Here is a 15,201-nt window from a genome sequence, read left to right as displayed (position 1 = left end):
TTTTACACTGTTGTGGTAAACAGTAGATAAAAGTCGCGGGATACTTTGAAAAAGAGAAAAGCTATTGGCTATTTGTTCTGAAACTGCCTGGGTGCCATGGAAGAGCTTTTGTAAGTTACCATTGTGGCTTTCAAAAATAAATGCACTTTGGCACCATAGTGGACCCCAGTTTCGTACTGACTGTGCTGCATGCTGTAAAATGTGCACATTAAAACTAACATGACATTTGCCATACAATCTCTCAAATCGGCTCACAAAAGTTTTTAACAGGTTTTCTGCTACATCTATGTCATGAGAACACATGTCATCTTTTAATAGACAGTATGTTGCTTGGACAAGGAGTAGTAGGTGCTCTATGTAATCACATGATAAAATGCCACTCAAGCATGGAAGACTGTAAAACAAAAGAAAATTCCTGTACTCTGAGGCCTTCCAATATTTGCGCAACCTCACAGAGCGTGGAGGTCTTGTAATATTAACTGGTGGCTTGATTTCAAGTAGTCGCTTGTCAATGTTGATTATTTCTCTTCCCAAATACCATCTCTCTCCATGATATTTTGAGTCAAACCATAAAGTTGTTAATTGCCGACTGACACCCAGCAAAATGCCATGCATGTAGTCATAAGCAAATCCCAGAATTATATTGAAAAATGTTAAAAGCATTAAAGGGGATGGCCCTTTGACTCCTTAACACATGTGCCTGTTTCGACTGCTGTTTTAGCATCATCAAAATGCTGGCTGTGGGTGCGTGGTCTTGCATCTCTTGTTTGCGACACATACACCCTAGTGAAACCATTTCCTTTAGCAACTATTTCTCCCTTCTGATAACACCAGTTGCATCCATATTCACCATTAAATTGCTTAGTGTTTTGGACAGAGCAGCGAGCAACCGAATCACATACACAGACAAGATTGAACACATACATCTGTGTACTTTGTCCTCTGTGCTGCACTGTTAGACCTTCCTGCTCTAACTGAACGCACTCATCAACAAATGACTGCAAAAAGGAATTCATTTTAGGTTTAGAAGCACCAAACCACAAACCAGCCAGGAGCACATGCCTACTTCTCATATCTGGGGGAAGTTCATTAATTACTACTTGGATTGGCCAAATGTGAAAAGGAGAGGACTTAAAAATAGGGACACCATCAACATTCCATGTAAGTGAAAGGTTGAATTGATTTGAATCATTCAGGGACCTACTGATTTATACATTTCACCATCAAATATGTCTTGAACACTGTCTGGACTGCTTTTGACTCTGGTCCACTTGTAATTCAGTGCTGCTGTAAATGTAGAATCTGACATTTTGTCTTCCAATTGTTTTCTTATGGACAATTTCATGAAAACGTCACCAGATTTAATAAGAGAGTTCTTATCCCCTGGTTCAAAACCACATGAATCACAATTTGCTGGGATTTCATTACCAAAGTATTGATGACATGTGGGGCAGATGTACACTATTTCAAATGAATTATAATCAAATTCCTTCAAGAACGTGTAAAGACTATTTGGTGCTCCGTTGGTTCCTTCTGGGCAATGTAGATTAATTAGGTCTAATAAGTCACCAAGAGCGGATTTTGTTGTGGTGTGCCTAAGAGCATAGCATAAAATTGCCAGTTGTGATTCTTCATTACTAATCTTAGCAGTGGGATAGATCTTGTCTTGTGTTGTTTTGGGGTTCTCTCCATCATAATTCTGTGTGTTGTCATATGCTTCAGCATCCATCTGAAAGGAACACAAAATTGTTTCTATTTAAACATGATACCTTATTCTGTACATGTACACTATAGCCTTCAATAGTATAGCTCAAATATAATCTAACACCACAGGCTGCATCCTAATTTGCCTACATATACTATGCCCTAAAAGTGCACTACCAGACAAAAGTTTTGGAATTTCAATGTTTTTGTTTTTTAAAGAAGTCTCTTCTGCTCACCAAGCCTGCATTTATTTGATTCAAAGTACAACAAAAAGTTTGAAATATTTTTACTATTTAAAATTAAACTGTTTTCTATTTGAATATATTTTAAGATGCAATGTACTCCTGTGATTTCAAAGCTGAAATTTTAGCATCATTACATGATCCTTCATAAATCATATTATAATATCATATTATTCTGTTTTGCTGCTCAATTTAGTATTATTATTATTATTATTATTATTGTAGTTGTTATTATGTTGAAAACAGCTGAGTAGATTTTTCAGGTTTCTTCAATAAATTGAAAGTTCAGAAGAACAGCATTTATATGAAATATAAATCTTTTGTAACATTATAAATGTCTTTACCCCAAAAAAGCTTTTGAAGTATGTATAATCTCTTTTTCAGATAAATGCTGATTTTTGGATCTTTCAGTTCATCAAATAATCCTGATAAAAATGTACTCAACTGTTTTAAATATTGAAATAATAATAATAATACATGTTTATTAATAAATTCAGTTGAACAGCAAATCAGCATATTAGGATGATTTCTGAAGGATCATGTAACACTGAAGACTGGAGTAATGATGCTGAAAATTTAGATTTGCACACAGGAATAAATTACATCTTAAAATATATTGCATTGTCACTTAAAATAGAAAAATATTTCACAACATTACTGCTTTTTCTATATTTTGGATCAAATAAATGCAGGCTTGGTGAGCAGAAGAGAATCTTACTGTCCAAAAACTTTTGACTGGTAGTCTGTTATGGAAAAGTATATACATTTTAGTACAAAATACAGCTCTTCAGATCTCTCTTTTTTTCAAATGAATGAATGAGTCAAAATGATTTTCACTGGTAATCAACATCACAGAAGCTGTTCATAGACCTTACATTGTATTTGTCCCATTGAAGTCAAACCAGTGCAGTGCACTATACTGACATAGCAAAGACAATATATTAAATGAATCTGGCACATTTAAATGAAAGCAAACAAAGAAAAAAAAACTTAACACATACAAATTTTGACACTGCAAATCTACTTACTGTGTTGTCCTCAGGGGTTGTCATATGCCAGTTTTGTGGTCCATTTTCACTGTCAGATTCTCCTGCTACACAGAAAAAAACTCTAGCTATTTTGTAAACTAAGTACAAGCAGTGCTAAATAGATGCAATTTCATCCTAATTTCTCAATTAAAAAAAAATATAAATATATATAAAATATTGACCATGGTATAGTTTTGTGTTGTGCCGAGTTGGTTCCAATCCTCTTCTTCACTGTCAGATGTGTCGTCCTTGCAGTCAAAGCCATAGATAATCCAGTCAACAGATAGCCCACATTAGTAGGAATAACTGAAATATTGTAATAGCAACCTACTGTGGTATGATATGATTCTGTGTCAGTCTCATAGCATGGGGAACTGTTTTCATCTTCACTGTTAGATGTGTCATCCTTGTAATCAGAAACATGGAAAAGTAGTCAACAGATAGCCCACATTACAATACAGTATATAGAAGAACAGCTGAAATTACAACAACCTACTGAGGTATGATGTGGTGCTGTTTCGGTCTTATAGCATGAGGAACTGTTCTCATCTTCACTGTTAGATGTGTCATCCTTGTAATCAGAAACACATACAAATGTGACTTTGTTGCTCAAATTAAAAAATAATAATTTATGCGGTGATCATTTTAGTCATGATATACTGTATTACAGGGCTCTTCAAATCTGATCCTGGACAGCTATTGCCCTGCAGAGTTTAGCTCCAACCCTGATCAAACTTATCTACCTGTGATTTAGTGATCCTGAAGACCTTGATTAGCTTGCTCAGGTGTGTTTTGGAGCTAAACCCTGCAGTGCAGTGACCCTTCAGGACCAGATTTGAATAGCCCTACTGTATCATAATAGTAATGTAACATCTTATAATGGTATGAGACATAAGCTGCATTTAAACTTTGTACTTACTTGACGAACTGGATCTTGCAACCATGCTTTATATTGCTTTTTCCTAAAACCTTAAAGCAACAGAAAAGAATCCTCAGTTCCATCTCAAATCAGTAATAAAATAAAATACAATCCAATGTCCACAAGCCAGTACCTTTATGGCAATCACTCCATCTTCTTTTAGTGCTACTTGGAATTGTACTCTTGCTTTGCAAGTACAACTTATACTCCATTGTCTTTATAGAGTTACTGACTGCAAGGTAAAAATACAGTGCAAAATTAAGACACTGCATCGGATCGAAAAGTAACAAAGATAAGAAATACAAAGTTAAGACTTTAGGGTTACTATAATGATTCTTATGATCTTGATTTAAAGGTGTATGCTAACTTACATTAGGTTGGTATATAAAGTAATGTGTTTGCACAGTAGGCTAAGTAATGTGTTTTTCTTACTTTATAAACCAGGCATGAAATGTGTCACTTTTAAAATGAAGAATCCAATAAGAGTCTGAATTTCAATAGTGTTAATCTGGTTTTAACAAAAACCATAATTACTGTAGCACAACCTCGGTTAATGTGTGGTTGCCATAGCAACCATGTTTTCTTGCTTATTTGTTTTGAATGGTAATGTAACAGTAAAAATAGGCTATAACACCTTTAAATATAGATATTTTCATTAAAATAAAAGATAAATAAATAAGCGTTGTACTTACAGTAAAAAGTCAGTTGTGTTGCTGGTCTCAAAGCGCGGTTACTTTGTCGCTACATTTCCGTTATTTTGTTGCTCGCGCACACACTCGAGGAAACGCGTCATACGCTGTGAATTCGGAGCAGCTGCGCGTCTACTGGTGAATCGGGTAAGTAAAACTTAATTTTTCATTAATTAAAATACTTGAAAGTAAAAAAGACACCTTAGAACAATGGTGTAGTGAACACAACGATAAAATGCTGACAAACCACAAGATTTCTTAACACAGTTAACTAAGTGTAATATGTTACCATGGAAACATATAGCAACAATGAAGTTAAAACGGTTTTGAGTTGCTATTGAAATGATTAAATCTCTTTGAATATCTATCTATCTATCTATCTATCTATCTATCTATCTATCTATCTATCTATCTGTTTTAAATTGTAGTCCTTTTTTTCCATTATAGACAAAATGTGGGCATTAATTGAATGGACAGAAATTGAAGCCTCTCTGGACATTGTAAAGAGAAAAGACATTCTTCAATCTGTAGTTCATGAGGGGGATGTTGTTGATGTAAAGTATGAAGATGAAAGCTCTCCTGCACTTATTCTCAAGATGAATGGTGAGATTGGTGAATGAGTGAATGCATGCATATTTAAAAAAAAATTCTGGTTGAACTATTCATTTGAAATAATGAATTTCCTTTCCTGTACAGAAAATAAGGACAAGCTACTGAAGCGTCTAAATCGGATGGAGTCAGAGCGAAGGCAAAAAGAGGAGTGCAAGCTGCCTGAAAAGAGAGCAATAAAAAGGAAAATAATATTCAGTCCAGAAAACACCCCATCATCAAGTCCAGATCAAGTCCAGATCAAGAGATTTAAAAAAGTAAAATCTAACTTCCTGATAAATTATATCAACATTGTTTAATGCGGTCTTCGTTTTGAGATATACATTCATGGTCTTTGGGGTCTCTAGAGACAAAATTGAATTTTGTAACAAAATAATAGTTAAAAAAAATCCTGTTTATTAATGTTTTACTCCAGTTTTTACTCCAGTTTTCGGAGCATTTATGATATTTTTTAAATTTATATAAATCTCATACAGTCTATGAGTTTCTGCAATTTGTGAGTGGCACATTTATTTTGCAAGCCAAAATTTTCCAAAACATATTTATTTATTAATTTATATAAATAAATAAAAAATATCATAAATCCTCAGAAAACTGCACAAATGAGTAAAAACATTAATAAACAGGAAATTTGCATTTTTAAAAAAAAAACTATTATTTTGTAACAAAATTCAATTTTGTCTCTAGAGACCCCAAAGACCATGAGTGTTACTTTTTTTTTTTTTCACACTAACATAAAATCAAGATATCATTCCAATTTTTTTTTTTTATTATTTGTAGATCTAGAAAGTGTTGACCATTTTACAAAGTCTCATGACATTTGGACAAAGAGAACATTTTTAAAAATTGTAGCAAATGCCATTTGCGGGTCAAAAACACCCCGAAGACCGTATAAGAGTTAAGTGACAATGCATGTCTTTTTGTTGTTCTGTGACTTTAATTTTGTCTCTCAACTTAGGTGGAAAAAACACAAAATGACACACTGTTGCTAAAAAAAATAGAAGAAAAAAACAAAGAAAATTACACATTAAATGACCTGAGAAATGAAATAAAGGCCTTGAGAGCAGAGAATCAGCAACTAAAGGCCCTGAACTTTAAACTGCAAAATGGTAGGCTATTGATATACATGGTTATAGATTTTTTTGCTATATGAATGAATGAGTTCATTTAAACATTGCTTTTTTTATTTAGAGATTATTAACAGATTTGCGGAGTTGCTGCCAAACAGAAGTGCAAACAAGCATGCTGTGCAAACCTCCCTAACAAGTGCAGCTTGCAGCGCTGCCCTTCAACCAGCCAACTCTTCACATCTTAGCTCTTCTGGACTGGACCATGTGAGAATACTATTTTTATTTTATTTTTTTCACACCATATAATAAGTCTATTATTTGTGTGTGAGATTTAGGAAAGCATAAGGATTTTGTAAAACGCAGATTACAAAAATGTGGCCAATTCAATTTATTATTTAATGTGTATTGCACAGGTTGAAATCCACAAAAAACTAAACATGGCAAAGGATACATTCCAAGCATGTGGTAGAGGGGGCACGTCATGGTCAGCCATGATTAAGGATTTAGCCGTGGCTGTTTTTGGAAGGAGCATGTTAGCTACCCACAGCCTTTCTGGAAAAATTGGAAATGCCAACAAGGAATCACAAGCCAAGCCCCCTCTGGACCCCACAAAAGTGGAACTTATTATAGGTATAAAGGTGTTAAAGGTTTTTAAGTATATATGCTCTCATAACAAATATCTGACACTGAACTTTATATACATTTCTCTTTCAGACACTGTTTGAAGAAATTTCCAGAAACTCCACGAAAGTTTCTTCGGCTGCTTTACGGAAAAATTGAATGATGAACATAAACTCCTTAGCAGGTTTTACTTTCTAATATATTTGTAATATTTTAAGTGTTATTCATTAAATATTTTGTTTCACATGTCAACTAATCTGAAAGATAATCATTTACAGTTCTTATAATTACAGTACCTTATATTTCAGTATTTATATATGTAGTGTATACTCATATTTCTCAGGCATCATAAGAAGGACACTGTTACGCTGCAACACTGAGTGGTGAAGCACATAAGAGGTGAGGGCAAATTCACTGTTACATATGCATGTAATTATATTTATGCATATTTTATTAACTTATTAAAAGTTAAGGCAAAAATGTTTCTCTTTTTTCCAGAGTCCAGAGTTATTGGTTTCTGAAGAATGATGGGCCACGTTCTGTTCAGAGTGTTCATTTTCGTCACACTTATCTCATTTTATCTTTAAGCTCTTTTGACTAATAAATAATTCACAATTAACATTTTCTGAAGTCTTTTTTTATTTTTTGGTGATATTTAAATTTGAGACACAACATTGCTTTTAAAAAGTGTGTTGTTATACAGGAGGTTCTGAATATCCCTTCAGCAATCCAACATGATGAATATACATAATAGTTCATTAGGATTTCTGCAGATGTCCTATAGGAATTGAACACTAATGCAAATTAGATTTCCTGTAGGTTTCCTGCAGGAGTCCTGCATGTTTCCTGTAGGTTTCCTGCAGGAAGTCCTGCATGTTTCCTGTAGGTTTCTGTAGGATTCCTGCAGGAGTCCTACAGGAAAATGGTCACGAAAATCCTGTGGGATCCTGTAGGAATGTGCAGGTATGTGGTGTGTAGGTCCTGCAGGATTTTTCCTGCAGGATTCCTGCAGGATTTTTTTGTAAGGGCCCTCTCACCCCGGACACAACTTGTTTGCACTTCTCCCTTCAGGCAGACGCTACAGATCTCTGTGCACTAGAACATCTAGGCATAAAAACAGTTTTTTCCCCCATGCCATCTCCAGCTTAAATAGCTAACACATGAATCATTACCTGTGTTCTGTAATTCATTCTGTAATTCATTCTCCATCTTTAATTATTGCCTCTTTCTCAAGTATTATGTAAATACACATACATATCTGTTTATTTATACAGCTGTATATAGAGTAATAATGCACAAATCTGTACATAAATCTACTGTTCCAGATTCATACTTATTATTATTATTATTATTATTATCTATTGTTAAGTCTTACTATTTAAATGTTTTTTCTGTTCTCATGTCAGATGTGTATGTATGTACCAGCACCTTAAAAAAAACACAACAAATTCCTCGTGTGTTTGCGCACACCTGGCGAATAAAGCTAATTCTGATTCTGATTCTGATTTGTAGTAAACCCGTGTTTAATTTTCATAAAGGTGCATATGTCATTAAAACATTATGTAATTGAGTGCAGAAATGAACGCGAGTAATTTTACCTGACGCAGATATTACAATAGCCAGTCTGAATGGTTTACGTGATCCGACTCTTGATTTTATTATTGTTTTTAATTTATTTACTTATTTTTTCCTTGCCGGGAGTCAAATATATCAAACATTAACGCTGTAAGAGCATCTACGGTAATTTACGTTGGCCAAAACACACAAGGAAACACGTTGTGAAAAAAAATCTCACCGGCAATCACAGACATCGCATTCGGACGGGATTAGTTTTCTCAGAGGATCACTGAGTTTGCTGAAAAACAGTAGGTAATTTGCTCTGGAATTATTACAGAGGTTGTGTGAGAAAAACACAGATATGGCAGATTCAGACGGGATTAGAATCACCAAGTACGTCTGTGAAACACACATTTCTCTAACGACCCCCTGTAAAACTAGTCCCGTCCGAATAGGGCTTAAGGTGCAGTTTTTTCCCCCTTTAAAAAAGCCTTATAATAGCCTTATGAAAAAATTGAACTAAATCCAAAATATTAAACAGGTTTCACATATAAAACTACCTCCTTGGGTTATGTGGGTCATTCTTCAATTGGGGTGGCAAATGAAAGGCAGAATTTGTAAAGATGCTTGTTTTTTTTTCTAATAAAATGTATTTCTATGCATTTAAAATTAGTTGTATACATTAAAATAAAAGCTTAAGAACATTTTGATTTTTAAATAATTTCAGTCAAACACTGGTAACACGGCCACTTATGTCTATTTCATTTTGAAGTAACACCACAGACTTAATATTGTAAGTTATGGGCTCTGTGGAGTCACCAGAAAAGACAGTAACACCACAGACAAATCAGCCTAAATCCAGACTTTTCTAAAATGGAGGCTGCCATCATGATGATTTCAAGATCAGGGAACATTTTGGAAATATTAATAAGTATGTATTTATCAAACTTTTGATTAAAATATGTCAGATCTGCAAGTTATTAACATAACACCACAGAAACTAATAAAGTGTGACACATGAAATTGTCAGAAATTTAGCTAACTTTAAGAAAATTAATAAGAAAGAATGTAGTACTCCCCATGCACCCCTCAGATCAACCAGCACCTGCAATGACCTTTTTTTTTTAAATAGCCTTTGTGCAAAGCCAGCCTTAAAATGTGTCCAGCCAGTCGTCCATAAAATGTGTTGCACAAATTCAAACATCTGGGATGTGCTGTTCTGTTGTAAACAATCTAAACTAGACTTTGAGCTTTGTAACTCTGCAGATCTTATACATACACAAACAGCTACATAACACACTAAAGAAAAGGAAAACAAGAAATTGCATCATATGACCCCTTTAAATACCAAGCAGCCTGCACCAGACAGAGAGTTGAGCATATGTTTGATCAGTTTAGCCTTCTCAAATCAACACGATTTGAGACATTAAAAACTTAATGCATTTCACAATATAAATTAAAACATTTAAGATAAATGTGTGATAAATATCCAATCGTTTGTGCGAAGACTGGAACATATAAACATGGTGATTATCTCTAAGGTGGACACCCAACATAATAGGCTATATGATACCATATGAACCATGTCATGTCAACAACTGGAAAAGTCAGCCATCTATTAATTATCATGTTAATTATTGTGCCTTTCGCCCCAACAGCAGGGGCGCTTTTTACCCCAAATACCATACTTTTACATATTCTTCTAGTTATTGAAAAACTGTTGCTTTAATTATCTTAAACCAAACTGATAATCATTAAGAAGACCTTTGTCTCAAAATATATTCAATCATTTTAGCGATTCTCGTTTTCTACTTAAATCTACAACATTAAAAAAAAAAAACTCATCAAATAGGCTATTAGATTTAGCACAGAATCAACTTCACGAAAACACATCACTGCCAGGAATTATTGCCCAAACTTCAGAGGCCTGTTTAAATGATTAAAACTAGAGGCATTTATTAACTTTAAGATTACTTTTTATCATGTAAACTATATGTACAGCATGTTATATGCACGTGACAGAGGGGAACACGGCTGCATCACAGCATGCTGCCCATATCAAAGCACATGACAGACAGCTGTTGGAGAACACCTGAAAAGCGTGACCGAATGAACGATACTCGTCTGTATTTGCAGTACACAAGCCACGGTTCAGCTGCGCGCAACAAACACTGGAGTGGTATGTCAATTCATCCTCGTTTTTTGTCCATTTAATTCATAATTAATGATATTATGCATTGCAATGAGGTTGATCTCATTCGTGCCCCCCTGAAAAAATGAAATGCCCATCCGTGAATTTGTGTCTGGCACCGGGTCTGATGTCGCATTTCATGCAATTTTTATGTCATTGAAGTGCGACAGACGTCATAATTCTGCGCTGGAGGAAATTGTGCTCTCCTTCTTCTTAATATTCGTCTTATCACTTCATTATTTAGGCTCCGATTGACCATGAACTTAAAAATTGCTAAACACACGCTAACACGAGCAGAATCCATTTTGATTTCCGCAAACACAGTGCGCTGCGTCTGACGTCACGTCTTCTTCTGCGCATGCAGGTCACTTCAGGGCCATATACGGTTCACACATGAGACTGATGGCAGTCGCATTTAAATCACAATGTGAACAACAGCAGATTTCAGCAAGAAATCCGATCTGAGCATTAAGACCTGCAGTGTGAACTAAGCCTTGGTCATTTCTGACGTCAGAGAATCCACTAGTTTTTTAACAGGGTCAGAGCTGGAGGGATTTCTTTGATATCGGGCAACAATCCTCTGAAGACCTCTTGTCATCAAAATGACTTTGGAGGCAGTCACAAACCTATGTTTATAAATTAATAATAACAAAATCAAAATCAGTACTGCATATACTTCTCTGTTAAAAATAAGGCCACAGGAAAAACATGCATCATTAAGAGAGTTTAAAATGTTTTAAAATGAATAATAATAAAAATGTTGAACTATACTTATTTTTCTACACTTACTTCAGTGGTGACCTCCTCAAATGGCTTAATAATGTCCAAAATTTCTCTGGAAATGTTCCATTCTTCTGGTGACAAGGTTGGCAGAGATGCTTTAGTTAGTGCCAGGGTGGAGATGATTGGATCTTTGATTTCAGTAAATCTTTTCAACATGTAATATGTTGAATTCCACCTTGTGGCCACATCCTGTTTTAACCGCAACGTCTCTTGACCCATCTGTTTTTGTGTGGCCTTGAGCTTGTCTGAAGCAACTGTACTTCTATGGAAGTATTCAACTATTGTTTTGACCTTTTGCAATATTGCTTGGACCTCCTTCAATGCAGCTCTGACAATGAGGTTCAGCATATGTGCGAAACAAGGTATGTGGTCCCAGTGGAGATGGTCTTTCAGGGCTGAAACAATGTTGCTGGCTTTGTCTGTAACACAAGGTACAGTTTTATCACCCACACCCCATTCATTTTAACTCGTCAGCTCACCTGCCAGGTGAGCAACAGTGTGTCTCTCTGTCAAAACAAAGCAGTGCAGGAGATAGGAGGTCATCTGAAAGTCATCTATGAAATGATATGTCACAGTCATGTAACTTTCTGTAGTCAAAGAGGTCCAGCAGTCTGTTGTGAGACAAACAGCAGAGGCTCTCTTGATTTTGTCCATTATATCACCTCTTAACTTGTCATACAGCCTAGGCATTACAGTTTTTGATAGTGTTTTTCTGCTAGGTAGACTGTATGACGGGTGCAGAAGATGTGAATACTCCTTAAAGCCCTTGTCCTCCACTATAGAAAATGTCTGAAAGTCACAAACAATCATTCTCACCAGAGCCTCATCAAGTTTGCTTTGTCTTAATGGATCCATTGGGTCTTGTTACAAAACTGCTCATTGAAGTTTGCTGTTGTGGCCTCCTTGGCCTAACTGGTCCTTGGATGGTGGTGGGTGCTGCTGGTGTACTGGATGCGGTAGATGTGGTCAGCGTGCCAGTCGAAGCCGTCGAAGGTCCAGCTGAAGAAGTGCTGGTAGTAGAAACAGCTCCAGCTGCTGCAGGGCTATCATCTTCAGTCTCTGTTCTAACTTGTGCTAACAGCACAGTAGGATGTGAGGATTTAAGGTGCCTCCTCAAATTAGAAGTGCTTCCTCCTTTATTTGAATTTTTTTTTTTTTTGCATATGTTGCATTTTGCTTCAGTGGCTGAAGTTACCACAGAATGAATCCAAACATCACTCCTTTTTCTAGTGCTCATTATTCTCCTGAGATGGTAAAATCTGTCTGAGGCTCTTCTCTGCCCCTCGCCTAGTGCAAAACAAAGGGGGATGGGTGTGGAATGGTCACCGTTCCCTTGATTACAGTCTTGAGTGACAGTCGTCCTTCAACTGAACTTTGAGTGACCCAAGCACATTATATTTCTAAGTAAATCACTTTAAGTCTCCAGTTTTATGTCAGTTTGGGTTACAACTGTTGAAGCTGAGGTTATCATAACCTTAATATTTTAAACTAACATTAATCATTCAAATTCAAAATGTTATTTGCTTTCACTTTATGTCATTGTGTCCTTTTTGACCAATCTTCTTATACAAATAGAAGACCAATATGTCAAGTCTGCCTAGGAAAAACAATTATACAATTATACCAGCAAAGTCAAAAATTGTTATCTGTAATCACGTTTCACACTGCTCATACTATACCTGTGGTTAACTGTTAACCCTGGGTATTCATTAACAGACGTTTCACACGGTACATTCCTAAACCCCGGTTAACGTTCTTATTTGCATATTTGCGGTGTCACTGTCTCTGATTGGACGAACAGCAGGCAACCGGTTTACACGGCTTTTCCCGCGTCTTGCCAGTTATTAAAAACGTCGCCGCTTATGTCTTTAGATCAGTGAAGATTGAGGAACAGCTGATCATCTGTACAGGCAGGGATAGCCATTTTTAAATAAATTTAGTATCAGAGCTACTGCAAGCGATTTAGTGCCGGAAATCCATTTATCTTTTGCTGAGACTTCTGCGTCTTCATGAAGAGCGCAGATCATGGTTGCTTAGCAATGGCAGACGCCATGGGAGCGCGAGCTACAGCACTTTGGAAAGAAGGAGAAAGCGGCGCGCTTAGCGTTTTAAACACGTTTTTAGGCATGACATGTGAACGGCCTCATGACGCACAAAGGCGAGAAAACAAAGACAAAAGTACAAAAGAAAGAAAACAAGGAGCAAAGTATGTGAATATTTCTTTGAATTTATTTTAAGTGTGGAGAGACTAACATTATTGTTTAGTTGTACAGTAAGTTCACAAGCTTTCAGTCTTTTGATATTATCTTCTCACCGGCTGCAGTATACATGACGCGCGTTTCCTGTTACTGATGTGACATGAGCCTCACTGCTCAATTTCTGATTGGCTGTCTGTTGCCAAGCGTCCAGCAGCAAATAGCAAACACCGCTTCATTTCACACTGAACAAACTAAGCACCGCAATGCGGGGTTTACACCACAAATGCCTTGTTAACCCTGCTCCGGAGCAGGGTTTCATAACCCCGGGTAAAATGCGGTGCTAACACCGCTGTCAAATTACAGGTGTGAAACGTGTCTTTACCCGGGGTTAAAAGCGGTGTTTAGAATGACGATACCCCGGGGTTAAGCGCAGTGTGAAAAGCCCTATAGACTCTCTCCGAGACAGAAAGCTGAACTCTCCAGTGAACTCATTAGATTGAAGAACTCAATGCCCAGTGAGATGGCGAGGAAGCCCAGATCCCTTCAGGAGTTGGAGAGATGGAAAGCCACTGAGTTCCGACAGTTTTATCTTACTAAGATAAAACTCCGCGGCCACGACTAAGACTAAAACCCATGACTCTGAGGACATGGCACGGCACTCCTTGCCGTGATCTGTGGACTAGATCCACGGGAATTGGGCTGGCATCAACGGCGTCCGGCAGGCTTGAGCTCCAGGCAGGCTTGCCACATGCACTCCAGGCGGGCTGAGGTGAGCGGTGGCTTGGGTTAGCCACAGCCGGTGGACAGTGACGAGGATATCCCCGAGAACGGTGGACTTGAGGGAGCCGCGGATGGTGGCGTTGCTTTCCCCACAAACGGCGGGCTTGAGAGAGCCGCGGACGGCGGCAGACTGGAGGGGCTCGTGGCCAACGGACTCGCCGATCCCACTGAACTCTCATAAGAAAAGAATAACTACTTTGCTAAAATAATCCATAAAATAAAATAAAATCTCTTTGGAATTACCTTTGCATATATTACAAAAACCATGTATACTGATATCCATATACACAAACCACAAAAAGTAGTTAAATAAACTTAAAATTAAGATTAAAAAGAAAAGAAAAATACTTCTGAAAAGGAAAAAAGGTAGGCTAATATACATGATAAAATACTGATCCTTTCTTATCAACATGTTCTTGAATGACTTTTAATGAAACAACTAATACATTTAGGCCCGGTTTCACAGACAGGGCTTAGACAACCCAGGATTAGGCCATAGTTCAGTTAGGACATTTAAGTCATTTTTATAAACATGCTTAGAAAAAAACATTACTGGTGTGCATCTTGAGACAAAACAAAGGCACTGATATATTTTAAGATCAGTCAGTGCAAGTTTATTTCGGTTGAAACAGCTAAGACTTACATTTTAGTCTAGGACTAGGTTTAACCCTCTGGGGTCTGAGGGTGTTTTGGGGCCCCGGAAAAGTTTTGACATGCCCTGACATTTGTGTTTTTTTCAGTTGCTTATAAACATTTTAATGGCTAAAGTGTAAAAACACTGTATTCAGCACAAACTGGGCTACAATAATA

At 36.7% G+C, this 15,201-nt stretch overlaps 2 protein-coding genes and 1 long non-coding RNA gene across 3 annotated transcripts; 2 read left to right on the top strand and 1 right to left on the bottom strand.

Annotated features, from left to right (window-relative positions):
• Nucleotides 1-1,192: 1,192 nt before the first annotated feature.
• Nucleotides 1,193-4,656, bottom strand: LOC131539217 (uncharacterized). Its single transcript, XM_058773614.1, has 6 exons — nt 4,586-4,656; nt 4,027-4,125; nt 3,894-3,943; nt 3,471-3,545; nt 3,306-3,380; nt 1,193-1,729 (listed from the first exon to the last, which is right to left on the bottom strand). The coding sequence occupies exons 2-6, from the start codon at nt 4,103-4,105 to the stop codon at nt 1,193-1,195; spliced, it is 816 nt and encodes a 271-aa protein (XP_058629597.1). The 5' UTR covers nt 4,106-4,125; nt 4,586-4,656.
• A 64-nt stretch (nt 4,657-4,720) lies between these two features.
• On the top strand, nt 4,721-6,986 carry LOC131539216 (uncharacterized). Its single transcript, XM_058773613.1, has 6 exons — nt 4,721-5,185; nt 5,279-5,448; nt 6,150-6,300; nt 6,383-6,525; nt 6,675-6,891; nt 6,976-6,986. Exons 1-6 carry the CDS (start codon nt 5,035-5,037, stop codon nt 6,984-6,986), a joined length of 843 nt encoding a protein of 280 aa, XP_058629596.1. The 5' UTR covers nt 4,721-5,034.
• Nucleotides 6,987-7,033: 47 nt separating this feature from the next.
• On the top strand, nt 7,034-7,891 carry LOC131539472 (uncharacterized). The gene is made up of 3 exons (XR_009270876.1): nt 7,034-7,066; nt 7,226-7,281; nt 7,381-7,891. It is a non-coding gene; the product is annotated as an uncharacterized LOC131539472 (long non-coding RNA).
• Nucleotides 7,892-15,201: the final 7,310 nt, after the last annotated feature.

Source organism: Onychostoma macrolepis, chromosome 04 (assembly GCF_012432095.1).
Source record: "Onychostoma macrolepis isolate SWU-2019 chromosome 04, ASM1243209v1, whole genome shotgun sequence".
NCBI classification, from domain to species: Eukaryota; Metazoa; Chordata; class Actinopteri; order Cypriniformes; family Cyprinidae; genus Onychostoma; species Onychostoma macrolepis.
This window is presented reverse-complemented; position numbering and strand designations above follow the sequence as displayed.

What these genes read in the sequence shown, in the direction of transcription:
- LOC131539217 (XM_058773614.1), bottom strand. Translation starts at nt 4,105, where the DNA reads ATGGAGTATAAGTTGTACTTGCAAAGCAAGAGTACAATTCCAAGTAGC. An exon ending in ATGGAGTGATTGCCATAAAG is followed by an intron (nt 3,944 to 4,026) that starts GTACTGGCTTGT and finishes TGTTGCTTTAAG; the next exon opens with GTTTTAGGAAAAAGCAATAT. An exon ending in CAGAATCATATCATACCACA is followed by an intron (nt 1,730 to 3,305) that starts GTAGGTTGCTAT and finishes TGTTCCTTTCAG; the next exon opens with ATGGATGCTGAAGCATATGA.
- LOC131539216 (XM_058773613.1), top strand. Translation starts at nt 5,035, where the DNA reads ATGTGGGCATTAATTGAATGGACAGAAATTGAAGCCTCTCTGGACATT. An exon ending in AGATCAAGAGATTTAAAAAA is followed by an intron (nt 5,449 to 6,149) that starts GTAAAATCTAAC and finishes CTCTCAACTTAG; the next exon opens with GTGGAAAAAACACAAAATGA. An exon ending in GCTCTTCTGGACTGGACCAT is followed by an intron (nt 6,526 to 6,674) that starts GTGAGAATACTA and finishes TGTATTGCACAG; the next exon opens with GTTGAAATCCACAAAAAACT.